At 41.1% G+C, this 14,940-nt stretch overlaps 1 protein-coding gene across 1 annotated transcript in view; it reads right to left on the minus strand.

The window, feature by feature from the left end:
- Window positions 1-14,940, minus strand: part of sorcs1 (sortilin-related VPS10 domain containing receptor 1) — a 171,403-nt gene that overhangs the window by 78,100 nt on the left and 78,363 nt on the right. Inside the window, exon 4 of the mRNA XM_028589998.1 lies at window positions 2,669-2,827. Coding sequence (XP_028445799.1) covers window positions 2,669-2,827 — 159 coding nt within the window. The remainder of the gene's footprint in view (window positions 1-2,668; window positions 2,828-14,940) is intronic.

The raw sequence follows: 14,940 nt of genomic DNA on the forward strand, positions 1-14,940 counted from the left end.
CTGGGACTATACTCGCTGCACAATGAAAGTGTGATGTTCCTTCAAGTAGTTAAAGCTGACTCAGAGGGAGGCATGGTCACACACGTGCACACACACACACACACACACACACACACACACACACACACACACACACCTTAGCAAAGGAGAAGGCCTTCATAATTCATCACAACTGAAACATTAGACCCAAATGGGCTGAGCTGAAGAAAAGCATTTTATTAATGCAAACGGTTATTTTAAAATGTCTATAAATTTAACCTCTCTCTTTTCTTTCTCTCTCTATCCCTCCCTGCCTCACTAGTTCACGAATACAATTATTTTTGCATGTCCTCCTCAGATGATTATTTATTTGAAAGCCATTTGAACGGTGTCTCTGAGCTCTGGAAGGGTCATTCTGAAGGTAAAAGCACTAACACAGCTGGGTTTAAAATGTACCTGACTGTCAGTAACGATACCAAAATTACACTTCTTTTGATATCTTACTTTGAGAAATATAAAAACACTTTTCTACAAAAGGAGTTAAAGGATTTATACCCCTTTTTCATTTGACAAAAGAAAACAACAATTCCTTTGATTTAAAGTGGCTATATGTAACTTTGAGTTTGTGTTGATTCTAGCGGCCCCTTTGGACCAAAGTGGTAGTGTTTACCACACCTGCTGTCGTAAAGGTCTAGGTGTTAGCGTTACCAGGAGGTCATATAGTCGCAATAAATGTTTTTCTCGGACAGAAAATCATTCATTTACTATAAGAGAATAAGTTACAGATGCATCGTTGCATTTCCAGTGTTGCATACGGTAATTTAGCCTACTTTGGATGTCTCGTGAGATAAACCAGGTATCACTGTCACTGGGTCACGAGCCAAAGCATTAAGAGAATGTTGTAGCAACCAACGTAGTAATAACTTAGATTAATATAACGCATTTCATGAAACCCAAGGACGCTTTACACAAGTACAGGGGGACAAGGTAAGAGAAAATAGTAGGCCAACACAAACACGGAGTAAAAAGAATAAAATGTCCACGCTAAATGGAAAGGGGACGTAATTTAATCTAGGCTACAGACGTACAACCACATCACGCATTGTAAAGTTATTTTATCAATGAAATAGACATATTACATACCCGAGGGCCAATTTAGGGACGGTTCAGAATCATTTACAATCCAGTAATTGTCTCTAAAATAACATTAAAATACTATACTATATACTATATAAAGATATCTCCTGCTACCTTTTACCTGGCTGGATACTCACTAACACAGGCTTTTACGGCGTTACAAAGAAATCTGTGACCCATCAGAATGTGTTACTGTAGCACCGTCTACCTGCCGAAAATCATTTTGTGACTTCACAGGAAAAATCGGACTGGGCAGAGGCATTACTACTTAATCTTTTCACTGTTCTCTTTTGCTGTTACAGGTCATTTATGATCATCAGATGGAACATTACACAGTTTCAGAAACATATAAAAGAAAGATAATTAATCTGAGCAGACATCCAATGTCAGCTCTAAGTAAAAAAAAGGTTTTCAATACTCAAAAATTCTACAATTTCAGTAAGTCATACAGATTTTAAAACTCATGAGATATTAGAAATTCTGTAAAACAAACCTTAGATTCATTCTTAAATCATGTAATAGTTTACCGTTTTATATTAATATTAATATTCTTCTAAGTGAAAAATAAACTTTTGACCTGAAATAAGTAATACATTGTACTTACTTAGATATGATATATTGAAACATAATGATGAGTTAGTGGTTCTTATCTTGGTCAAAGTCAGAATTCAGACTTCGTCTGTTCTGATTTTACCTCATAATGACTTGCCACTTCAAAAATGTAAACATCATAACTTTGATTTAGAGGATCAAAATGTTGACCTAAAATCTTGTCATTTTGACTCGAAAGGTGAAGATTATCTTTCATCTTAGAATTTTGATGTAGAAAATCAAACTTTCTCACTTAAAAAAGTATTTTTTTTCTCTACCTGGTGAAAATATGTATCTGTGAATTTGGAACAACCTGAACCATACAGTCCATGTGCATCCCAGGGGCGGGGCTAGAAGGGGGACGAAGGGGTGCGCTCCCCCCCCCAATCCATTGGGCTAGAGTGCTGTCAATCTGACAATTGTGATTTCCATTGGATCAGACTACTGTCACCTGGCTGTCTGTCCTGCCAATCTCCCCAGCCCTTGTCACCTGACCAATTAATGTTTCCATGATGAGTATCCAAAATTCTGATACCATGGAAACAGCACTGGAATTGTTTTTTTTAAGTGACCCTGTAGAAAATGTATTCAGATATACAATTTGTTTAAAATGAAAACAAGTGAAACTAATAATGAATGGGATGTTTTATTTATCAGAATTGCATTGTGCTGTTCTATCCTATCTAATAGTTCCTATATTTCTAAGCAGATTTGCTATGCTGTATTCTGATAAAATCTGATTATTGGTCTCCCCCCCATGCCACCCCACCTAAAAAAATCCTGGAATCGCCCCTGGTGCATCCACCTCTCTCCTGAATGACCTTGATGAACTCTGACGAGATTAATCCAACTTGCTCTGAGGCACTGCATCCCTACAACGTTTCTTATCTGACTTAACACTCAGCTGCTTTTGATACCTGTGAACAACTGGCCGCTAAACCAGCCTCGCCTGTTCTCTAACCTTTTGGTCGTGGCTGTAGGCCAAAATCCAGTCCTCCTGCTCAGGGTGGAAGAGCAGACTGAGGATGTAGAAGTTCAGCCGGTACTTCTGGTAGGTAGCCCCTTCATCAGAGCTGATCAGAAGACTGCTCTCCACCTCTGGATCAGTCAGCAGCATGATCTGAAGGTAACAGAAGGATGAGAGATTAAGGGACGATGTTAGCTGATTTGGTGGAGCACCACTTTTTTGGGCATTTAACAGAATCAAGGTCTGCAGCGAAGACAGAGCACAGAGAGAGAAGTCAATTAATACATGCTGTTCTCATGAACCATTTGTATGTACAGCTATAAAAAGTGATGCACCGTGCTCACGGCGGATCATATTTCCCTGCACTACACCTTGAAAACACAGCACAGCTGTTTCCCCTCTACTCCTCTGGATGGAACTAACTGTTTTGTGGTTCTATTCTACGTGAATTCCCGAGAACTTGTGGGTCCTCGTGACTTCAGCTGTCAGTCATGGCCGCAGCCGTGCCGCAACAAATCGGGACCTGGTGGGTGTTGACGGACGGCGGAGCACGCAGCAGACACGCAGCGGAGCCGGACCACAGCTGTTACGCATGCTGTGGAAATCCGGACTTAGTGTCTAGGGAGTACTACTCAAGGGGACTGGTGTTTTAACCCAAACCACAATTTTTTTTTTCTAAACTTAACTTTCGTCACCGCGTGATGGTCACCTTTTGTCGGCTATACTTTACTGCAACGGCCGCTGAAAAGACCGTCACCTGGTGGTAGAGCGGTCGCCTGCCAATCAGAAGGTTGGTGGTTCGATCCCTGGCCCTGCTGTCCCATGTCGAAGTGTCCTTGGCCAAGACACTAAACCCCGAACTGCTCCCAATGCTGTTCCATCGGAGTGTAAATGTGCGTGAATGTTTATCTGATGAGCAGGTGGCACCTTCGGCCTCGGCCACAGTGTATGAATGTGTGTGAATGATGAACGGTTCCTGTACGTGGAAAAAACTTTTCACATGATATCATACGAACGTGTTCATGAGAATGCAATGATCGACACCGATTGCCACATCTGAGATGTAAAGTGTATTATTACAGCTGTGAATTGAACATTAGTCTGGGACTCTGTACGCAAAATTGTAACGGAAGCAGGATAGATAAACGTACAGATTTCCAGCCTGAGCTGCAGGGACAAATCAAATCGCCGGCAGATCAGGCTGGGGCTAGCCATATCTCAAATAATAAAAATTTGTATCGGTTATGCTTGATGATATAATCAGTATGATACATCTTTTACAAATGTGTGTGTGTGTGTGTGTGTGTGTGTGTGTGTGTGTTTCCTCTGTGTAGGTGGGGTGGCTGTGTGTGCCTCATCATTCCCATTTCTGCTGTCTGCTCTCTCTTCATTCTCTCCGCCTATGCTCAATCAGGCCTTGAAAGCACTAATTTCCCTTGAGATTCTTTCTTTTCTTAGAGGTCCAAAATTTTCTTTGCCACATTCTGGCCCTGTCCCCAGAATCAAAATCCCAAAGAAATCCCCAGATAATATCAGATGCAAATATAATTGAATCAGTGGACCTCAAGACACACTTTCATCATTAGTGGAGTGTACAGTGGCAGAGAGTTGTAGAGGCACGCTTGTGGTGTGTGTGGATGTGATACTGCGTGCCACTGCATGCTAGGGCTTTGACTCCGATCTTCGTTATTTGAATATCATTCGAATATTTAAAAAAATAATGATATTCGAACGAATATTAGGCAGCCCTTAATATTCGAACCTGTTATGGGCATTATTTTTTGTAAATGTGTTTGCTTGTAAACAATGTTTTCAATTCAGATTCCGAGGCTTTGTCACACATTTCAAAATGTAACCTCACGTCGCAGCGACGCACGTCGGTCGGCCATGGCTTGGTAGCGTAGCATTCCCCCCTAATTCCCAAAGAAGGCTGGCTCGCCCAGGGCCAGGCCAGCTCAGCGGCGTCTTTCTCCCGTTGCGTGCCCCGCACCCCGCACACTGTCCCTTCTCCCCTTTCTACCTGCCTGCACGCAGTGCTGCTGCGCATGAGGAGAGAGCACAGAGGGGAGGGAGGGGCTGCTCCTCAGTCACACAACTGGGGACTGTTTTGGGGCCACAAAAGAGAAATACCTTCCGTGCTCACTGGACAATACTGGCTGTCTTTTCTACAGAAAGTCGCCAGATTTGTCGCCGCCACACATACACGCACGCACGCACGCACGCACGCACGCACGCGCACACACACACACACCAGCACACAAGTATAAACGTCACTTTACGTAGGCTACGGTGAAAGCTCCAAACTTCCTGTTGAAAGTATAGTATTGATATCAAACTTAGGTTTGATATCAATATAGGTCTTACTGAAGGCATTTAATGGCCAAAATATTATTAATAAATATTTGAATATATTTGAATATTAATAAACAAACGAACTTCGAATATGATTTTTGGGCAAAAGTCAAATACCTACTGCGTGCTTATGTGCTCATGAGCAAAGTCTATAACCGATACCGGTGCTGGAAAATACTTGCCCCTAGTGTAACCCTCATTAAAGATACATATTGACTAAAGTACAACATACAGTACAGGCCAAAAGTTTGGACACACCTTCTCATTCAATGCATTTCCTTTTTATTTTCATGACTATTTACATTGTAGATTCTCACTGAAGGCATCAAAACTATGAATGAACACATATGGAATTATGTACTTAACAAAAAAGTGTGAAATAACTGAAAACATGTCTTATATTTTAGATTCTTCAAAGTAGCCACCCTTTGCTTTTTTTGATAACTCTGCAAACCCTTGGTGTTCTCTCAATGAGCTTCATGAGGTAGTCACCTGAAATGGTTTTACCTTCACAGGTGTGCTTTGTCAGGGTTCATTAGTGGAATTTTTCCCTTATTAATGGGGTTGGGACCATCAGTTGTGTTGTGCAGAAGTCAGGTTGATACACAGCAGACAGCCCTATTGGACAACTGTTAGAATTCATATTATGGCAAGAACCAATCAGCTAAGTAAAGAGAAACGAGTGGCCATCATTACTTTAACAAAGTCAGTCAGTCCGGAAAATTGCGAAAACTTTGAATGTGTCCCCAAGTGCAGTCGCAAAAACCATCAAGGGCTACAACGAAACTGGCTCACATGAGGACCGCCCCAGGAAAGGAAGACAAGAGTCACCTCTGCTGCTGAGGATAAATTCATCCAAGTCACCAGCCTCAGAAGTCGCAAGTTAACAGCAGCTCAGATTAGAGACCAGATGAATGCCACACAAAGTTCTAGCAGCAGACACATCTCTAGAACAACTGTTAAGAGGAGACTGCGCGAATCAGGGCTTCATGGTCAAGTAGCTGCTAGGAAACCACTGCTAAGGAGAGGCAACAAGCAGAAGAGATTTGTTTGAAGGTGCTATATGAATACTGTGAAAGTATCAAAACACTCAATCCTATCACACAGTCCATAGGAAAGAAACTGTGCCTTTAAACAAGCCGTCAGGACTTCTGTACAGTTGTGATGCCACAACTATACTATATACAGTTTCAGTAGAAAGCGCTGTTACAGTCATTACCCAGCTGCAATGACGGTGCAGAGTCTCCGAGAGCACAGATGAAGACCTGAAAACGCTGAGCAATCAGAGCGGACTGGGCTTAAAGAGACAGACGCTAAAACAGAGCGTTTCAGACAGAGGGTGAATACAGGTATATTCACACAGACAGTATGAGAAAAACTATGTGTGTTTTAAAAGTTAAGAGCATGTATCTAAAAATGTTCTAAAATACAAAAATGAATCAAAAATGTGCATGATTACCTACAGACACTACTCAGGGCTGAAAATAATTTTTTTTAGTAACATTTTATTTACAGTTAATATTCTCCTAAAATAATGGATAAAGTTGTATCAGAACTTATCAGGTATAAGGAAACTAAAAATGAATGGATGAAAAATGTCACCGCATTAACAATACACAAGTTTACATAGACTTTCAGGGCAACGTTACCAACTTTGCGACTTTTTGGGCGAGCCAGCCTTCTTTGAGAATTAGGGGGGGAATGCTACGCTACCAAGCCACGGCCGACAGTCGTGCGGCGCCGCCGTCGTACGTGTAGTTACATTTTGAAATGCGTGAAAAAGCCACGGAATCTGAATTGAAAACAACGTTCACAAGCAAATGCATTTACAAAATAATGCCCGTAACAGGTTTGAATATTAAGGGCTGCCTAATATTCGTTAGAATACCATTATGTTTTTTAAATATTCGAATGATATTGGAATAACGAAGTTCGGAGTCAAAGCCCTAATGTTGATATGAAGTTATTGTCTTAAAAGTCTATCTTAAAATATTATTTATGCCAACTTAATAACCTACAGTACTGTAACAGCCATTCAAGCTAGAGAAGGTAAAGGAGGGTTTCAGATTTATTCATTTAAAACAATTGGTGTCCCATCGATCTTTTACTACGCAACGTCTTCTCTTCCCAGGAAGTTCATGTTTTAAAGTTAGTATTTAGCTTTAGCCACAATGGTTACATAAACGTTGAATCAAATAAAAAAAACTAAATAATACAGACAAAGAGAATAATGTCACAAAAAAGAAAGTAAAAAAAAAAACTAATCTAATTGAGTTATGTTTTTGACTTATGACAAAAAGACATGTACATGTATAATCTTTAGTCTACATCTTACATTAACTACTGACTCATCAGATGTAAACCGTGGGCATCAGCCAGCCATTGGCTATGTATTTTACCGTGCATTCTCTTCCCCTTCTGTTATCAGCGCGTTGTTGTTTTCAAAATCCCCTTTGCTCAAGAAACAACAACCACTACCTCCGAACTAGCAAACTCCAGGCTGTTAATGGCAAGTTTTGGACGTGCAATAAGGCAGGCCTGCTTGGTTCTTTTGGTCCAACACATTGTCACTCTCCCGTAGCGTAAAATACAGACGTTTGGTCATGTGCCTTTGGCTTTTGTTATTCACACTAAAAGTCTCCTTTAACGTCGGGACTCTTGACGTCACTTTTGACGCTCTGGCTCAGCACGCACTGACTGACATGTTACAAAATGTATGTTTCAGTGACACGCGGGACAAGACCGGGACAGGGTCTCCTGTTGTTTGATCCAAACACCACCCCAACTTGCCTCCTTTACGCAGCATTTTGCTCTTTCATACTACTCGCTACGGTGCCCGGTGCGTTCCATACAGACGCTGAAGAGTGCTTTTTGTGTCAGCATCTGACGCTGAGAGACACTTACCAAGCGTCCGCATTTTACGAATTGGTAGTGAGAACGGGTTATTTGGGGAACGGTTATAAAGATTTACAAATCTTTTGCATATATCTTTTATTTACATATTTTATTGTCAGGTCTGGCCTCGCCATGTGAAAATCTTCCACCAAACAAGTTCCCTGCCAACACTATTTTAGTGCCACCCGAGACGATAGTTAATGGTTTAAAGAAATATGAACAAACCAGGGTGTTTTTTTTCCCCTCTACAGCAGAATGATAATAGGTCCAGCCAGACCATTCACCAGGTGGCTATGTGAGACTGTCACCTAGCTTTGGAGCCTAAACATAACCATACTGTGACCGTTTAACAATGTTAACATGTTTAAAACTGTGACCGTTATGTTCTCCGGTTAAGATATGAGGATGGGAGGCTATTTTGAATGAACATTTTTGAATTCTTTGAATGAAACGCTCCTATTATCACGTGCAAAGAAAATGGACCCACAGATGCACGACTCAGGTACGTAAAATACAATGGTTTTATTAGCAAGCTAATAAAGCACAAGTAACAGTGTCCAGTGAACAGCAGGCAAAAGGGAAATCCGGGAAAACAGGCAATGGTCAAAATCCATGGAAAACAGGAACGCAGGAAAACAAGACACAGGGAAAAACGCTCAAAGGCTGAACACATGGAAGCAGACGATTTCGCGCTGGGGTAAGAGGAAGACTGAACTTAAATACACAAGACAGGGGGGACAATGAGACACAGGTGCAACACATAAGGGTGGGGACAGGTAATCACACAGGCGGGAAAGTAGAAGACAGGAAGTAAAACAAGACAACACATGGGATAACAGAGAGACTACCAAAATTAGACAGGAAATGGAAAACTAACAGAAAACATGAAACAAACAACAGAAACTTGACACAGCAAAGACATGACACCTATGGGTTGAATTACATAGTTGTATGGCTTGGAGGACTTGTTGCAATAAAGGGTGTTGTATGTTAGGCAGATTGTAATGTCCTTTGAGACAAGTTTATGATTCTGGACTGTAGGTATATTGACTTGATAGTGGAGCAGATAAGTGCCATTTTTTAAGGAAATCGTTCACTTGTGGATACAAGCACCAAAATTCGCACAATTACTCAGTGGATAGTGCTCTTTCAAAAAAGTACGTTAGCCATCGCAAAAAAACATCATGTCAGCCGCGGCGGCCATTTTACTTTCCACCATTGCCAAATTATGTATATTGCATGATATCTCCTGAACAAAACATTCAATTGCGTAAAGGATGATGTCTAGCCCTATGTTTTGATGGTCAACGATTACAATGATACCACACACAACATAAATGAAGGCTTCTAGACAGGTGTGGTGGCCATTTTGGATTCCGCCATAACCAACATATGTATTTTCCATCATATCTCTTGAACCAAACATGATAAATCACAAGATGATATTTACCCTTATGTTTTGATGGTCAAGAATTACAATGAGCCCATATTCAACATCATAAACTATTTATATCATTAGTTAACTCTAATGTTGAGATCTAATGAGGTTGATGTAAATCATAAAATTATGAAATTTTAAGAAATTTCAGGTGATTTTGTGGGATATTTGAAAAAAGAGTAATGTTTTCCAAGTTAAAGTGTTTTAAAGCATGTAGTCTACCTTCTAAATGTAAAATAATGTAATTCAATTCACAAGGGTGCAGAGTGTGACCTGCTAGCTGCATGCTATCCAAAACAATCCACGGTTTTGTACTTCTTTCTTGCTTGTTTTCTGCGAACATCCGCTACACCTGCCAGAACCTTTTGGACATCGGTGACTAGCACCAGATATCTATTTCGAGTGTCTTTCATTATATGCACAACATCCCAGACGACCTAGCAAGACCGCTGGTTATGCTAAGGCTAAGAAAACAACCACACAAGCCACTTCTACTGAGCCTGTATCTCTCCAATGCCAGATCCCTGGTACATAAAATGGACGACTTGCAATTACAACTCGCTGGAAATCGCTATGTTTGTGACTGTTGTGTTTTGATTATCACTGAAACCTGCCTTCACCTGGGGATACCCAATGCTAGCATGCAGCTAGCAGGTCGCACTCTGCTTTGCTGGGACAGGACTGAGGACTGAGGACTTCGGTAAGAGCAGAGGAGGGGGGCTATGTATGTACATGCATGAGAACTGGTGTAATAATGGGACAATTATAGATAAACACTGTTCCCCTGACCTCAAGTATATGTCTGCCTTTTTTTTCTACCTAGAGAGCTAACAGCAGTGATCGTCACGGCAGTGTATATTCTACCCAACGCCAATGTACACGGCCAATGCTGTAATAAAGGGAAGTGGGGGTGCAATAGATCTGACTGAAGATCCATCAGCCCTAGGAAGGTGGATGGTATCTGGTCCTAAAATCAGCTGCTTGGTTTTGCAGTATAATGCAGGATCTGGAGCCAAAGAAGGCACAGAACAAACCAGCCACCATGAGCAGACAAAACGAGCTCAAGTGTTGTTTCTTGATAAAATCCACAAGCAACAGTGTCATGAAAGATATGGGCAATCCTTTCAAGGAAGAGAGCGAGGATCTGTTTTCACTAGACACAAAGGATATTGCAAACCCAAGTGCAGTTGCATTGATTAATATGCACTATGAGAGATGCAAAACCTGGTTCCAACAGTTCATAAAAGGACTTGAATAAGAAGAACCCAAACTTTATGAGCCAATCAAGAATAACTGCATGAACTTCTTCCATCAGGAACAAGTCTCTGTCAGTTCTTTGAAGAAAAAGGTGCTGAAGGAGGACGTCGTTCTCAACGGTCAAGCGGGGATTGCGTTCATAATGTTGCTCCGCTGCATGCTTGAAGTGACATGTCTTTAACATTCGCACGGCCGAGTAACCAAGTAATGTTAGAGCGACGGGTAACAACAGTGGCTAAATTATGTCTGATTTTTCAGAAACAAAAAACTTGGAAACAACAGACGACTCCTCTCTTGAGCACACGTTGTTCTGGCGTATCTCCGGTCTTTCTTCATCCTCCAACTTTCTTCTTGGTTCTTGAATGTGTAGTAGCAACCGGAGCCTCTCCCAGCTTAATGGACTATTATACTACCTAGCTAGCTAGCAGCTATAATGTTACCCAGCATGCTGTTCGGCGGTGTAAATTTGTAAATGTAAAATTATTAGTGTTAGAAATACAAGTCACAAATAGTTGTGTGTGATGGTGTTTTATCCTGTTAAAGAGAGTTAGTTGTGGGTTATTAATTGTTGTGTTATAAAGTTACTACCAGGAGTGAGTTAACAGGGGTCCCGTTCTCAATTCACTCGCAGATTACTTTGACTGTACCGCTCTCTGCGGCAATGCATTGGTATTACGGTATATGAAAAATTCATATCATATGGGAAATTAATACCGGTATATGGTACAAATTGGTATACCACCCAACACTAATGACAGCGACCTGAAGATTTTAGAAAAGTTTGTGGTCATGATGTATGACAGATCCAGCGAAGCAGGAGACATAGATGAAGCCAGGTTGGACTTGTTTGCCAGAAAGCAAAGGCCATATGAAGCCATTCCTCCTACTCAAGCAGCATTGCTGCAGCATGTAAAGTATTCAGCCTACCAGGCAGGCTGCATCTGGAGTCAAGCAGATGCAGCCAGAAATTAGACTCGATGCCAGCCAGAAATACTGAGTCCTTCTGAGTGGGGATGGACCAAGAAAGGTGATCTATGGCAGATCTTCTGGACAGAGCTATCACCAATTGTAGAGAGCTGTCAGCAACTGACCAAATATGGATGCAAAGCAGAATGCCGTGGAAGGTGTAAATGCTATCACTTTGGTCTTAAGGTGCTGACACATACGGCCAATTATCGGTCGTTGGACAGTCTGGCGAGGTTAGTGACTCGAGTCTGTTCGGTGTGTCCCGTGCCGTCGTCAGTCCTGGAGGGGCTGTCGGCGTTAATTTTGGCCGACCTGACATGTTCAGTCGGAGGCAGGACAGTCGGACTCACTCAGAAATGGGGAGCGGGATGAGGTGACTAGAGTCTCTCAAAATCTGATGAAGATCTTTTAAACTGACCTTATAAATATGTCCCATGAGTAAAATTATGTGGCAAGATACGTGTTTTCCAATGCTGGAAATGGCGGCCATCTTGGAAAATGGCAGCCATTTTGAAAAATCAAGTGGCTAACGTTATTTTTCAAATTATTGGCCCCAGAGGGATAACCACACCAAATTTGGTGCTTGTATCCACTTGTGAACGATTTCCCCCCTTATCTTCCCCACTATGACATGAAAGTTCTATGTTGTTTGGAGTATTCCTCCAGACTTAAAGGACCCATATCATGCTCATTTTCAGGTTTATACTTTTATTTTGGGTATTCTACTAGAACATGTTTACATGCTTTAATGTTCAAAAACCCATTATTTTTCTCATACTGTGTGTCTGAATATACCTGTATCCACCCTCTGTCTCAAACGCTCCGTTTTAGTGTCTGTCTCTTTAATATGCCCCCCAAGCCCAGTCTGCTCTGATTGGTCAGTGTTTCTGGGTCTTCCATCTCTGCACCGTCATTGCAGCTGGGGAATGATTGTTGCGGCACTGTAGGATTAAAATCTTTAAGTGGTTTAAAGGCACCGTTTCTGAAAACAGACTGTATCTATTTTCCATGGATTGTGCTTTTTGATACTTTCACCCCATTTATATAGCACCTAGACCTTCTTATTAATCAAAACAATACATGGAAATCTCACTTTTTACAATATGGGACCTTTAACACTAGCTCCGCCGGGCACTTATGGGGTACTATAACCACCCAAGAGCATCTGTATCCTTTCTTTATCGCTGATGGGCCATTAATGCGTCATGTTTCTCCATCTCTGTAGTGCTGCAGTAATCTCTATAGCAGCAAGGACACACGCAGCCCCCACACACAATACAAATCTACTGTAGATAACTTATCTAACATCTTGAACCCACACAAAACATAACACTGTAAAATGTGCTTTTTTCATTTGCTCTCTAGTTTAGAAAAATATTTGTGTCTTTCATTTTAGTTTCATTTCAGTCGACACAATGTCTCTGAGGCTAATTGTCAGCAACTTGGCAAAACATCGGCACACAAAAATTTTATAGTCAGAAAGAAAGTGTGAAAGTGATTAGTTTCTCTTTAATTTCTGATATTTCACACATTTGACAGAATGAATACTTATGTGAGTGAATGTTGGCATGCAAATACAAAAATATCTATGTTCCTTTCATTGTCTCAATGCGATGTATAGCCTTCATGCAAATGCGTCCATCCGGCTGTGGAGGAGCGTTTACCATGTAAATCGGCACTTCTTCTGGCGAATTAAGGTTTTTTTATGTGGTGAAAAACAACACCAAAAACCCTCTATTTGGTTAATGTGCAGAGTTTGTATTTAGGAAAAGTCAGGGCAGGAGGGAAACAAAATGAACAATGACAGAATAATTCCATTTTTTTTTAATGGCGCTCTGGCGGATGTACTGTTAAACGAAAAAGCATGCTCTTATTCATTAATTTCCGAAAATTGTCTATTGTCTGATGTAGGCCTATTGTAGTTAATGTACCTATCATGAGATAGACTGATTGATGTGACAAAACAAGCTTTTAGTTGTTATGTTCAAAATTGCAAAAGTGCGGCTTTGTTTTTTTGTCAATTACAAGCCGCTTACAAGTGTCGGAGCTACTGTCTCTGCACACACACACACACACACACACACACACAGGGGCTTACATGTGGTTTAGAGATGGCCTTTGGCATGACAATCTCTCTGTGCCCATTATGTCATCAGACAGCCGTGAGAAAGAGAATACATAGTCCTCTCACAGTCAATATCCTTCTCAGTAGGGCATCGCACAGCAAAGTGTTTCTGGGCTCTCATGCTAGTGAGTCATTTGTCAGCATTCGCCTGGGCAACAGCAGTTATCACTAACACCGGTTCATCAGTCACAAAAGGCAGATATAATGCCACATGTGTGAGCCACATGCTGACCAATCCAATCAAATGCACTCAAACGCAGTCTGATCTCCAAATTCCACTTAATGCTGTGCTGACTCCCCGGAAACATAAAGTAGACAACTTTATAAATGAATTGACTGATGTATTTCTGGCACATGGGGGATGATTCGGTATCCTTACAGAAATGTGTATTCTACTAACATACCATATCAGAAGATAAAGATGAATACACAGTGGTGAGATGTGTAAATGCAATATGGAGATTGTTACAGCTCTGATGCAAGATGCTTTCTTTTTGGTTTACTCTCTTGCATAAAAAAAACATTATTTAACCTTTTCAATCATAAACAAGAGAAGAGGCTGGAGGACAGATACTACAAAACAGAGAGGGTTCCTGTAGCGTAATGTTATTCATTTCCAGGAAATGGTGTGAAAATATAGGGCCTTTGCCTTTTATGCATTCTACAGTCATTGCCACTCCTCACTCACTCCACTCGCAGCCTTCCTGCATGCTAAAGTGGCTCAAAAGAAAACTTTTGCATGTTGATGTTTACATGAGATCCCATGAATTAATTTTGCGCAGGCTCCTCACACCAAAACAAACACATGACAGGTGTGAATATGAATATGAATATTGGCTTCCACCATCTCATGAAATATTATGTGGTCATGTCCAGGGCACACATTTCACGGACGACAGTTATTTGCAATTGTGCTCCCTTATTTTAACGAGTATTTTAAGCTCAACTATTCAATCCTTTAAATAAATACGTAGTAATTATGATGTGGGCAAAGATGAAAGTAAGGTGACAACGTGAAAGGGCGACACATTTCCACGTAAGGAGGCAGGTTGGAGGGGGTGGATGGGTCAACCAAACGCAGGAATTTCACCCAGGAGACCGGGTTTCGTGTCCCGTTTGAAAATAACTTCTCGTCACGTTCTGCGTCCAGCCTGTTCTCATGAACCATTAATTCAAAAAGCTACGGAAAGTTAAGCACTTTAAATCGTAAGCATTCCACGTTAATTTCTTTTT

Source organism: Perca flavescens, chromosome 2 (assembly GCF_004354835.1).
Source record: "Perca flavescens isolate YP-PL-M2 chromosome 2, PFLA_1.0, whole genome shotgun sequence".
Taxonomy (NCBI): domain Eukaryota; kingdom Metazoa; phylum Chordata; class Actinopteri; order Perciformes; family Percidae; genus Perca; species Perca flavescens.